The sequence below is a fragment of the Pyrus communis genome, chromosome 2 (assembly GCF_963583255.1).
Source record: "Pyrus communis chromosome 2, drPyrComm1.1, whole genome shotgun sequence".
NCBI lineage: Eukaryota > Viridiplantae > Streptophyta > Magnoliopsida > Rosales > Rosaceae > Pyrus > Pyrus communis.
Window position 1 is genome coordinate 28385391 of NC_084804.1, and position 12512 is coordinate 28397902.

The 12512-nt window shown below is 32.9% G+C and overlaps 1 protein-coding gene across 1 annotated transcript; it reads left to right on the forward strand.

The window, feature by feature from the left end:
• Positions 1–3116: 3116 nt before the first annotated feature.
• On the forward strand, positions 3117–11710 carry LOC137721022 (MADS-box transcription factor 23-like). Its single transcript, XM_068460149.1, has 7 exons — positions 3117–3300; positions 5428–5506; positions 10415–10476; positions 10947–11046; positions 11156–11197; positions 11295–11378; positions 11578–11710. Exons 1-7 carry the CDS (start codon positions 3119–3121, stop codon positions 11683–11685), a joined length of 657 nt encoding a protein of 218 aa, XP_068316250.1. The 5' UTR covers positions 3117–3118; the 3' UTR covers positions 11686–11710.
• The last annotated feature ends 802 nt before the right edge of the window (positions 11711–12512 follow it).

Here is a 12512-nt window from a genome sequence, read left to right on the forward strand (position 1 = left end):
TCATAAAGGTATGGGCAGTAATTGAACTAGCATGGGGTCATTGGTTGCCCATGACATCAACTTTTTAGTTCCTATGTTTATTTATTTGTGCATTTGTATTTGACCTCTATAGACAGTTATGAAAAACTAAATTACAACTTTCTCATTCTTCTAATTCTATTTTCTTCTATCATCTTTACCTTTCTTTTCTCTTATTTTTGTGTGCAACTCTATTGTGTGCACCAAGTGCTCGATAAAATGCCTCAGTTTACAAGTCTTGACAGTCTTAACCATTACTCGACAATTTCTACTGTTGTCGTCGACAAACCTGTATAGATCATAGTAGTAGTTGCCGTATATTGATCTAAACTTTCAGCAAATTCAATAGCAATTGACAGGTGCCCACTGGGTGCTTGATGAAATGGTCCAATGAAGTTTATTTTTGGTCAGAATTCTAATACATGATTTGAAAATTTTGACTTCGCCACTATATATGGGAAATGACTTAAAGGGATAAAAAGCAGCCAAATAAAGAGGGAAAAAATTAACAAGAAATAAAACGTTGGTAATTTGGTGAATCCCTTTTTTCACTCTTTCACCTCACAAAATCTAAACAAATCCATCTTTCCTTGTTTATCTCCACAATCAAACAAATACAATTGGAATCAATTATCTGAATAATCAAATAATACTTCAACAACATAAATATAATAGTAATAAGTGATTTGATTAATATATTATACCTTCTTTTTTTTAATTCAATATATTGTACCTTAAATGGTTCACCATGGAATCCCTCGTTCATCGATGTGGGTTTCATACTCTCAAGTTAAAACAAAAATATGAAGTATTTCTCAAATTTGACCATGTTTTACCCTTCTGTTATTTTTTCTTTTCTTTTGTTTATTATATAGATAGATGTATAGATAAATACTTATTCCGCTTTTGAAGGTAAGTTTGACGAAAGTGTTCATAGAAGCCAGAAGAAATAATAAATCAAATCCTAAGATTGTAACAATACATTAGAATATGGTCCGCTCTAGTTCATATCCTCTTCATTGATGGCCTCTCATGTCCTCACCGATGATTTGTACAGATATTTGGTTCTTAAGGGTGGCGACTTCAGCTCCGCTGCTTGTCCTTCTTACCTGTTCTTAAGTACCGAGTCTATCCTTTGTGCCTATCGTTTGGTCTTGCTTTAGGGGTTCTGGCATTTGGCCAGTGACCTCGATCCTTTTGTATCTTCTACGTGATTTGTAGAAGTCAAATCCTAGATTTGTAAAACAAATCATTTTTAAGCATACTTAAACAAAAGGTAGTGTGAACGAGAAATTATATATTACAAAAAGGCTTCACCACGGCACATATATCAATTTCATAAGGAACAAATAGTACATGAGAGTATTTGAATAGTACAGAGACAAAGTGTGAACACTGACGACAAGATTCTTAATTAGGTTCCATCTTCCCCCTCCTATTATTCTTGTATTATAACTTAACACATGTGCGATTCAACCTTTATATGTTCAAATGTGTTGGTGAGTATGGCATTAAATAATTCAATTAGAAGCGTATTCAAGCTTGAATCTTACATAAGTTGGTAGTTTTCACGCCTTATTAGTCCGTGGTACCTGTCAACCACTAGTATATGTGAAATTAATTAACGAAAAATGAAATAATTAAAAGTGACAACATCTAAACTCACACATGGACGTATACATATAGTGTTGTTATAATCTAAACTAATCTCTTCAAATTCCAACATTATTCTTTTTCTTTAATAATAACTAGAATAATATAGAAACAGCCTGTATCTTCAAATTTGCGAGATTCTATGTGTGTGTGTGTATATATATATAATCAAACACATCAACATCGGGAACAATAATCATCTAGTTATAATGTCAGATAAACAAAATTACTTATATACATGCATCATCACTTAAGAATAGCTAAAAATGATTTCATGCTTAAAATAAGTTGATACCAACGCTAGTCTTCGCTTGAACTATCATTCAAAAGAAGAAAAAAAAAAAAGTTAAACATAAGAAACCCATATGTACACATAGCCTATTAAGCGTGCAAACTTTCTTTAAGTTGGTATATATATAGTAAACATAGAGATCAAAATAAACTTTTCCTTTGCATCTCTATTCAAATCGTCTTTCATTATATGGTTGTCAGTTATCAATCGTTCGTCTACATAGAATTCATATAAATCAACAACTGACCAACAACCACACACAAAATCTAAATGAACAAGTCATTACCAATAAAAAGATAAGAAATCCAATCACAACAGTAGAATTAATATTAATTTTAGCAAAATAATTTTCGCACAAAATATTATTTGTGTTTCTTAAATTTCTTTATGAGATTTTTTTTTTTTTTTTTTTTTTTTTTGCCGGAAAGCAGACCAATGAGGATTGAGAAGGCCAAACCTTACTTCCCAAAATGGAAGAGAGCGCCCTTGGTTTCCCAAACAAAACGTGTCAATCATCTATTCTCCTTCTCCATTCCGATCTCCTTTTTGTAACGTGAGCATCTCCTCCGATTCTCTCACGCTGGTCAACAGACCTTTGTTCGATTCAAGTTCAACAGACGAAATGTTGGCCTCACAAAGCGAGTAGAGTGGTCTCGACTCTAGCGAGTGGGTAGCGCGGTTAAGCCATTAAACCACTAGGCGGTTTCCCTCGACAGTACCACGTTTTGTCATATAAACTGGGTTTCCACTTGTACAGAAAATGACTCTGTGGCTTTCCATAAAGCATTTATAAGTTATAAATATAGGTACATACATCTGAGGAAATTAAGGAAATAGGGGGGCTGGTACTGTTTTCTCTATAGCTTGTTTCTTCCATGTAAGCTCTCTACAGTTTATTATAAACCTTGCTCTTTTGAGGGAAAAATCGAAAGGGAAAAAAGACTTCTCTTTCGGGATAAATATGATCTCTGTTCTTTTGGATTTTTTTGGTTCTAGTTGATGATCTCCTTTTGCTTCATATTACTGTTATTTCAGGCATGCTTTTGGTCTTGTTTGCTTTAGGTTTTGATTACCAATTTAGGCAAATTGGACAATTTTCTTGAACATGAGTAACTAATTTCTCTATGTACCTACCGATCTAATAGAGAAGAAGGTATGGGGAGAGGAAAGATTGTGATTAGAAGGATTGACAATTCGACAAGCAGGCAAGTGACCTTCTCGAAGAGAAGAAATGGGTTGCTTAAGAAGGCTAAGGAGCTATCAATCCTTTGTGATGCTGAGGTTGGATTGATTGTCTTCTCTAGTACCGGCAGGCTTTACGATTATGCTAGCACTAGGTTAGATCTCTCTCTCTCTCTCTCTCTCTCTCTCTCTCTCTCTCTCTCTCTCTCTCTCTCTCTCTCTCTCTCAATCTATCTATACATGTGTGTATATTGCCTGTGAACTTTTTGTTGGGTTGAGTTTGCGGTGGAACAAGAGCTACTTGTTCGATATATATATATATATATATATATATATATATAGACACACAATATATATGCTGCATGTTCTAGCAAAAGATTTGAGGTAGACTTGTTATATTGTATTAATTCAGAAAACACATATCAGCTATTGCGTCCCTTCAATCTTCTTTGGAGCGAAACATTGTTCTCATGTGAAGATTTTTGCTTGCCCGAAGATGTTATTATTGCATAAAATACTTAACTTTTTTATGAATCTATATATAGCATGTGGAATTAACCGAAGATGTTATTGGGGTATTTGGTTGCCTCCTGTCTTGTGGTCATGGATTGTGTAGAAACTTTCCTTGTCTATATGCACAGAAAGACATTATACCTGATAAGAAATTGCTTTTAAAAAACCTCCTAACGAAAAAAAAGTTACAAATGGACATATATGAATGCTTCTCACATTGTGCTCTACATATATATAGGATTCAACTATGATATATATCGGTAAGAGTTGATTATTTACATATAAGGATAAATAGAGACAGAATGGAGCTAATGCATGATCAAAAAGTACATTGAATTTAGTTACGAAGATGGGTTTCTGAGGCATGAATGATGAGAATTTGTAAATAGGTAGATACATGCTTCTCCTTAATTACTTAGACATCTTAATTAAGATATGTGTGTGTGTGTGTGTGTGTGTGTGTGTGTGTGTGTGTGTGTGTGTGTGTGTGTGTGTGTGTGTGTTGTCTCCTCAATTGCTTTGTTTGTCTACATGAGGACACAGCTCTTAAAAAGACAAAGTTCTTAGACAAAGTTTACTTGATCGTACCTCCTTCAACTGGCATCACCTCCATGTTGCACTTCATCAAAGTTTGAATGAGAAGTTTGTAGTTAGTTTGACATTTCTCGTTAAAAACAAGTCATCTATGAATATCACATTTCTTTAGGGCCTAAACTGAGGAACAATGTGCAGACTCAAGCTTTAGGAAATGCCCTTTTCTTGGTACATACGAAGGAGGATGCATGATGGGGAAGGCGAAGTTTTTAGATGTTAGAATTCTCTACCTACAAGTTCTCACTCAGTTGCATAAGTATATATATAGGGAGCAGTTCTGTGGTGACATAAAAAAGACATAAATTTTGAGACCGTTAGATTTGTACACTTTTAATGGTTGAATTGTAATCTTATTAGTCCATTAAATTTCTTTTATTCAAATAATTATGGATTGGGTTTTTTACAATTGTCCAGGACATGTTTTCATATTTTGAAAATGCTGCATTATAGCTTCATTATCAGTGGAAGAGAAAATATTGCTCTCAATACAAACCACCATGATATCACTCAACCATTGATCTCTTAAGCAATAGACTTTTCACAATATTTATAGCGAAATAGGCTCTCTCCACTGAACCAGTAGCAACGTCATAGAATGAAAGTCAATGTGGGGTGGTAGGAGTTTGGGCGTTATGGATTGAGTTTGGTGGGATTGGAATTTGAAAATTGGTTGACTTTGGGCAGGGTCAGCTGACTCTCCCTCCTCACCCAGGATATAGGAAGACTTCCTTTTCTTTTGTTTTTCTTTTTAACCAAGTGCAAGGGAGATTCTAACATGAGGCCTCTTCTATTGTTGGGGAGAAAAATATCTCTAAACCAAAAGCTACTAATTAGTTATGAAGGTGAATGCAAATCAAGGCCAATAGAGATCATCATTTAAGCAACTAAAATGGCTGAATGACCAAAATATGTAACAACATGAAAAAGCATTGCCAGATTGTTTAATAATCAAAAGGGACTTGTAGTATTTACCCCTCCCACAGTATTATCTTTGTAGAAAAGTGGGTTTACAAATTTCCACAAGCCCGTTTAAAACAAATGTTAACAAGGATTACAAGTATATCCCCTATATGCTTGATAAACTAACGACCATAATGCTATGAATTTACTAAAACATATTCACAAGATACCTGATTGTTGCATCTAATTACCATACACTATGAATTTCTTATCAGCATGAAATCAGTTATCGATCGTTTCAACAAACAGAGAGAGGAGCACCATCAACTGTTGAATCCTGCTTCAGAACTCAAGGTAACCACTCAACAAAAACAACTCCAGTCTTCTTTATGCTGAATACCTGCAATTATACTGTATGCAGACATTATATATATGATTCTGTCAAATATGATAGGATTTTTACCACCTGTAAAAGTGGGATAAAAATACTTAAAAATACTTGCAAGAATACAAGGTAATCATAGTATAGTCGACTCTAGCAAGGTTGTTCTCTACAAGAATTGAATGAATAATTTATGTAAAAATCAAGTCTTAATTAATTATTTGAAAACAAAGTTTGGAAAAGGTTGATTTTATGACCTAAAATATTAAAAATGAATTTAATTAAAAATATTAAAGAAACCGGCAAGAGCAAAAAAAACATAAAAGAAAATAGTTTTTGAAAATCAAATTGAGAAAACACTAGGGTTCCACCATCACCTTAATAGTCCTACATAGTTTTATCAATTACTTATGAATTACACATGCAACTTTGAAGAATAGGTTTTCCTAATGCATATTCTTGTCATGATATTCAAGCAATAACGTATATCTAACATGCAATTCGTCTGTGATATTCAGATCAAATATAAACATGCAAGACTTATTAAGTTTTGTTAAAATCCTTTGAAAAACCATGCAACCCCTAAGACGTGATAGTCATCCTAAGTGAAATTACTATTATTAACCACAATAAGCAATACTCAATCCCTCCGGTGATATTCTAACCGAATTGCATCCAATTAATTATTTAAACATCCTAATAGTAAGTAAGCATTAAAATATAGAGACAATTTAAAAACGGTGATTAATAATTCAAAGTATACATAAATATTGTCACAAGCAATTAAATAAAGACTACATAGTCATGCTATGGCTCATGGCCTAACCCTAGAAAAATAAATTAGTTACGAATAATCATAAAACAAAAGTAATTTTATTGAAATAGAAAGAGGATAGAAAACACTTAATAAACTTGAATTGTCAAAAGCCCTCTAAATCAAGTTCTCCAAAATAGTGTGTAGAGAATCCTATTGGCCAAATTTCCTTAGTTATACTATTACAAGATAAAATCCTACCTAGAAAAGGTCTTAGAATGAAACTAGAAAACATACTAAAATAATAAACTAACAAATAAAAGGTTTCCTATTTAAGTCAATTTCGGAATGCAGAGAAAATCAGACTTTTGACCGATCACATCAACTCTAATTTGGTCCCAAAAAGTCTCTTTTGAAAGTTGAAGACATCCCCGACAAATTCTTAGAGGAAACCTTCCTCAAAATATGCCATCTTGACCTTTAAAATACCCAAAATGTCAAAAAACATCAATCCAAAAAAGATGCGCCCTAGGCCTTCTTTTCTTCACCATGGTCAAACGGCTTAGAGTTGAATTCTGGAATTATGGCACAATCATCATGAAAGACTCACATATCTACTCTAGAATTCCTTCGTTTGACTAATTTTTTGATCAAAGTAGATTTGCATGTACTACAATTGAAATATATAACGAAACATCAAAATCTCACCAAAACTAAACAAGAATAGGGGAAAATATATAGTATAAAATCGACTTATCAAGTACCCCCAAACTTAGCCTTTAACTTGTCCTCAAGCAAATCAAGACTCAAAAGAAAAATAAAATTTAACAAACTAGTAACTTAAACAAAAAATAACTAAGAAACAAAAACTTTTTCCTTCAAGTTGCCAGCCATAGAAAACCTTAAAAATCAGAACGTATTTTTAAAAGTTCCAACTAATCCCAATAGTTTTTGAAAATCAAATTGAGAAAACACTAGGCTTCTGCCGTCACTTCAACAGTCCTACACAGTTTTGTCAATTACTTATGAATTACACACACAACTTTGAAGGTTAGGTTTTCCTAATGCATATTCTCCTATTGATATTCAAGTAAGAACGTATATCTAACATGCAATCCGTTGGTGATACTCAAATCAAATATGAACATACAAAACTCATTAAGTTTTGTGAAAACCCTTTGAAAAACCATGCAACCCCTAAGACATGATATTCATCCTAAGTGAAATTACAATTATTAACCACAAGAAGCAATACTCAATCCTCGATGATATTCCAACTGAATTGCATCCATCTACTTATCTAAACATCCTAATAGCATCTAAGCATTAAGATAGAGACAGTTTAAACACAGTGATTAATAATTCAAAGTATGCATGAATATTATCATAAGCAATTAAATAAAGACTACATAGTCATGCTAGGCTCGTGGCCTAACCCTACAAAAAGAAATTAGTTACAAATAATCACATAAAAAAGGAATTTTATTGAAATAGAAAAAGGATAGAAAACACCTTATAAATAAACTTGAATTGTCAAAAGCCCTCCAAACCGAGTTCTCCAGAATAACGTGTAGAGAACACTAATGGCTAAATAGCGTTATTTATACTATTACAAGATAAAATCCTACCTAGAAAAGGTTTTAGAATAAAACTAGGAAATATAATAAAATAATAAACTAGCAAATAAAAAGGTTTTCTATTTAAAGTCAAATTAGGATAGTAGAGAACATCTGACTTTTGACCGACCATATCAACTCTAATTTGGACCCAGAAGGTCTCTTTGGAAAGATGAAGATGTCCCCACCAAATCCTTAGAAGAAACATTCCTCAAAATATGTCATTTTGACCTTCAAAATACCTAAAATGTCAAAAAAAAGGTTAATCTGGATAATATACGCGCTAGGCTTCTTTTCTTCGCCACGGTCAAACGGCTTGGAATTAAATGCTGGAATTATGATACAATCTTCATGAAAGACTCACAAATCTATTCGAATTGGAATTACTCCAACATTCCTTGATTTGGCTACTTTTTGCTCAAAGTTGATTCGCATGTACTATAATTGAAATATATAACAAAACATCAAAATCTCACTAAAACATACCATGAATAGGAGAAAATATATAGTATAAAATCTACTCATCAAAACACTAAGCAATAAGCCTCTTGGACAATGATACTTTCATATGTTTATACGCAAGCATACCACTTGTTTAATTACGTAGCTCTATGGTTTTACCTATGTATAGTAACAAACATTAATTAGCAACCATAATCCGTCCCGAGCAATGTTGGATTACATCCTTTCGGAGAGATTATAGAAAAGCAAACATAGAAATAGAGAGAAAGTAGTCTTCCTTAGTCACAAATTTAACTGTATGGAAAAGTACATGATAGGATTAGTCTAGATAGTTTGAAATAGCATTATGGACGACGGACATGCCCCATGTAATGAAAAAACTTTAGCGTAGGATTGCAGTACGAGGGAAGGGAATATTTCAATTTTCATAGTTATTGGTAACATATGGTTTTTGGGAAATCTAAATCAAGACCTCCCACGATCGAGAATTTCTCGAGTGATGGGAAGAAAAATTGAAGAAACAAGTGCAAAATGAAAATCATTGAGCTGAACCCAGATGGCGTGGGCAAGCAATTTTCGTTTGTGAAATCCATGAATAACGATGGAGACAAAAAGGTGGCATAGTTGTATCCTAGGGTTTCCGTAAATTGTGGGAGCTACTAGAGTTTACCAAACAACTTTGCCGTACTTCTGAACAGCTCAATATAGGGTAAATATTGTCGTCATTTTTTCTTTAGTGTGGAAGATAATATGCATGGCAATTAACACATCCTTCAATTTCAATAAGGGGTAAGTTATCGCTAATGTTCTTGCTGTTTCACAATAGAATTACGTAGATACCTGCTCTCGACAACTTTGTACCAATACTAGTCACCGAGTAGCTTAAATAAGTGAAAAGGCAACCTTCAGAGCAGACATAAGATGCACATTTGGTATCAAACGAGGGATAATAATACTCACGAATGATAAAAGTAAGAGCGCATAATGAAAAAATTGAGATATACCTGCATGGCCCCAAAAACAATTCATATCTGCCTATATGGGATACACTTGCATGGCCATAAGCTAGAGAACTTTGAGAATTAATCCAATCTGTCTATATGCATGTTTTTGTTTGTGTCTGTGTGTTTGAAAGCATTCCATCAAGCGCATGTCTGTGTAAACATGCAAGGAGATATGTTTCCTAAAAGGGTCATTTTAGTTCTAGTTCTTAATCAATCTAATTGTTAGATTGAAATCTTGTTTGTTTAAATATTATGATTGAGGTCCTTAACATTGTTTAAGAAATTTAACTCATGTATCTATGCATTTAATGTCCCACAAATTATGAAATTTAAACAAAGTCAAATAATATTTTTAAAATATAATAAATACTTAAAAATAAATATTACAGTAATATTGTTCTTCGCAAAATTATAGCAAGAAAATATTGTACCCACATAATTATTAACATATTTAAAAAATAACTATTGATATATTTTAAGACATAAAATAAATACATATAATTAACATGGGTATATTTAGCAAAATTAAAAACGGGTACAAATAAATTTAAAAATATGGGTACAAATACAATAAAACTTTAAAAAATTTGGGCACAAAAAGAAATTAATATATGGGTACAAATTAAAATTGAAAAGAAAATTGGTACAAATTAAAAAAGGGTACAAACTAAAAATAAAAATATATAATAAAAAAAATTAGCCATAAATATAAATATATCAAATGTAACATTTCTAACACTAAATGAATATATTTAGAAATAAAAAAAAATTATTATTGAAATAATAAATGACGTTTATTAAAACCTAAGGAACTTGATCAAAAATTGAAAAAGAATAAGGTTTTAATCAATAGAGTAGCAAAAAAAGAGATGAGAACCTAATTTCTCATTCCTAAAAATACTACGGATAAAATAAAATATACACGCTTTAGATTCTTGATGTGTGATTGTACAATGGCTAACATTTTCTAGTGCTCCTATAAATGCTCATTTAGTGAGTTCATATTTCATGCATGACAACATTTATTGTATTTGTACTTAATAGTTTTGGCAAAGGGAGGTAGCAAGCTTGAGGCAACAATTGCAGTACTTGGAAGAATGCCACAGGTACAATAATTGCTTTATATTGAATCTTCAACATAGCCTAACAATTTGATTCAAGTACCAAAACATAACAATGCATATTTCATGTTGCTTATTCAAAAGGCTATCAAACTAATCACGGTTCATCCAAATACCAACCCAGAAAACCTTTTCAATAACTGAGGTCCCCAGTGAAGCCTAACAACACATTGTCCTACTCCTAAATGATTTGGGTGTTCCCTATGCTTCCTCCTTAAGCGATTTTGCCAAAGACCAAGCTTTTAAACCAACTAAAATGCAAAATCTCTTCACAATATCCTGATACTGTTACTTAAATATTGCTAAAACACTTGAGGTTTTCCCATGAAATGTGAGATAGTGATTTATTGGGAAAAACATGGTATCTCATACACCACAAAGTAACATTTAGTAAATATGAATTAGTTTGTGAGAACAATTAGAGTATACCCCCACACCTTCTGTAAATTATGCAGGCAGTTAATGGGGGAAGAGCTTTCTGGTTTGAGTGCCAAAGATCTACAGAATTTAGAATGCCAGCTGGAGATGAGTTTGAAAGGTGTCCGGACAAAAAAGGTATCAAAAGCCTTAGCCCTGATTATAGTCTTAGTTAATAATTTCATGCTCCCTTCTTTATATAGCACATGCATGGCACTCATCTTGGTTTTTTTTTTCTATTCTGCAGATCCAGATATTTGATGATGAAATAAAAGAATTGAACCAGAAGGTAAACTGGTTGAGATTTTCCCCAGTTGATTAATGTTAATTCATTTTATTAGGGGTTAATTGATACTTATTAATGTTGTTTTTTACTTTATTTTTAGGCAAATTTCATACATCAAGAGAATATAGAACTGTATAAGAAGCTAGACCTCATAGGTAAGGAGAATGAGGAACTGCAAAAGAAGGTATTGTTTATACATTAAGCTCTGCTTTTCTATTTAACACATTATAATTCATCAAAAGGGTGGAGAAATGCAATGGTAAAGGGAAAGTGAGAGGAACCAAGTGAGCTTAAAACATAAAACCATTCTGTTAATTATACTCATCAGCGACTGTGAAGATGTCTTCTCTAGCAAACACTAACACAGAATATTTTAATCTCAGGTTTATGAAGCAAGGGATATGATTGGAGGAAACAAAACTTCCCAGCCTCCATATGGCATCAGTAATGCATATGATTTGCATGCACCCATCCATCTGCAGCTAAGCTAGCCACATATTCAAACTCAGCCTGGGCCTCCGCCTTAGAACAATGAAGTACCAGCAAAAGCAATCAAATTAGGGTATCTCCTAAAGACTGTTAACATATTATTTGCATACCATATTCATTCCAAACGACAAAACCCCAAAAATAAATAGTAAGAAAAACTCACTATTTTGATTATGCTATGAACATCTCTTCAAATTCTGCAACAGATTACAACTGCATTAGCAAAGTTGTTTCACAGTTGTGGATGGCTATGTCATAATGCAGAAACGTGCACCACAGTGAAAGCCAATCTTCTAAGAGTGAAATGTCATAATGCAGAAACTTGCTATCTTCATGCACTTGAAATTATTTCTTTGAGATAATCTTCCACTGTAAGTACAATAATCCTCCACGTGGCCATAAGTAATGCCTTATATTCCAAATAAAAGGCCCCCTTTTGTCCAGATATACCCATGCAAATCAATTGCGACTTAATTGCAATTCGACGATCACATCGCCGTTCATAAATCCAATCCTATCAACAGCTTCCAAGTGAATTTGAGCAAACAAACAACATTCACCAAAATGATAATGATTATAACATGCCACGTGAATCTGTCAACCAAACTGAACTGATCAAATCCATCCCAAATCAGTTTGCTTCCGAGTTGGAGATATAGTTTGTATTCCATTTATCTTGTACAAGAAAATGTCAAAGATATTCATTACCAAAAATAATTATTATGATTAAAAACCATAATCTTATCCTTTCATAATAACAAAGTTATCTTAAAAACTCTCAATCCAACGGTTTAGACCGCTCATTCTATGGTCTCGATCGCTCAGGCCG

Coding starts and splice junctions, on each gene's coding strand:
- LOC137721022 (XM_068460149.1), top strand. CDS start 3,119: ATGGGGAGAGGAAAGATTGTGATTAGAAGGATTGACAATTCGACAAGC. Junction 3,301..5,427: donor TACGATTATGCTAGCACTAG/GTTAGATCTCTC, acceptor ATTTCTTATCAG/CATGAAATCAGTTATCGATC. Junction 11,047..11,155: donor AAGGTGTCCGGACAAAAAAG/GTATCAAAAGCC, acceptor TCTATTCTGCAG/ATCCAGATATTTGATGATGA.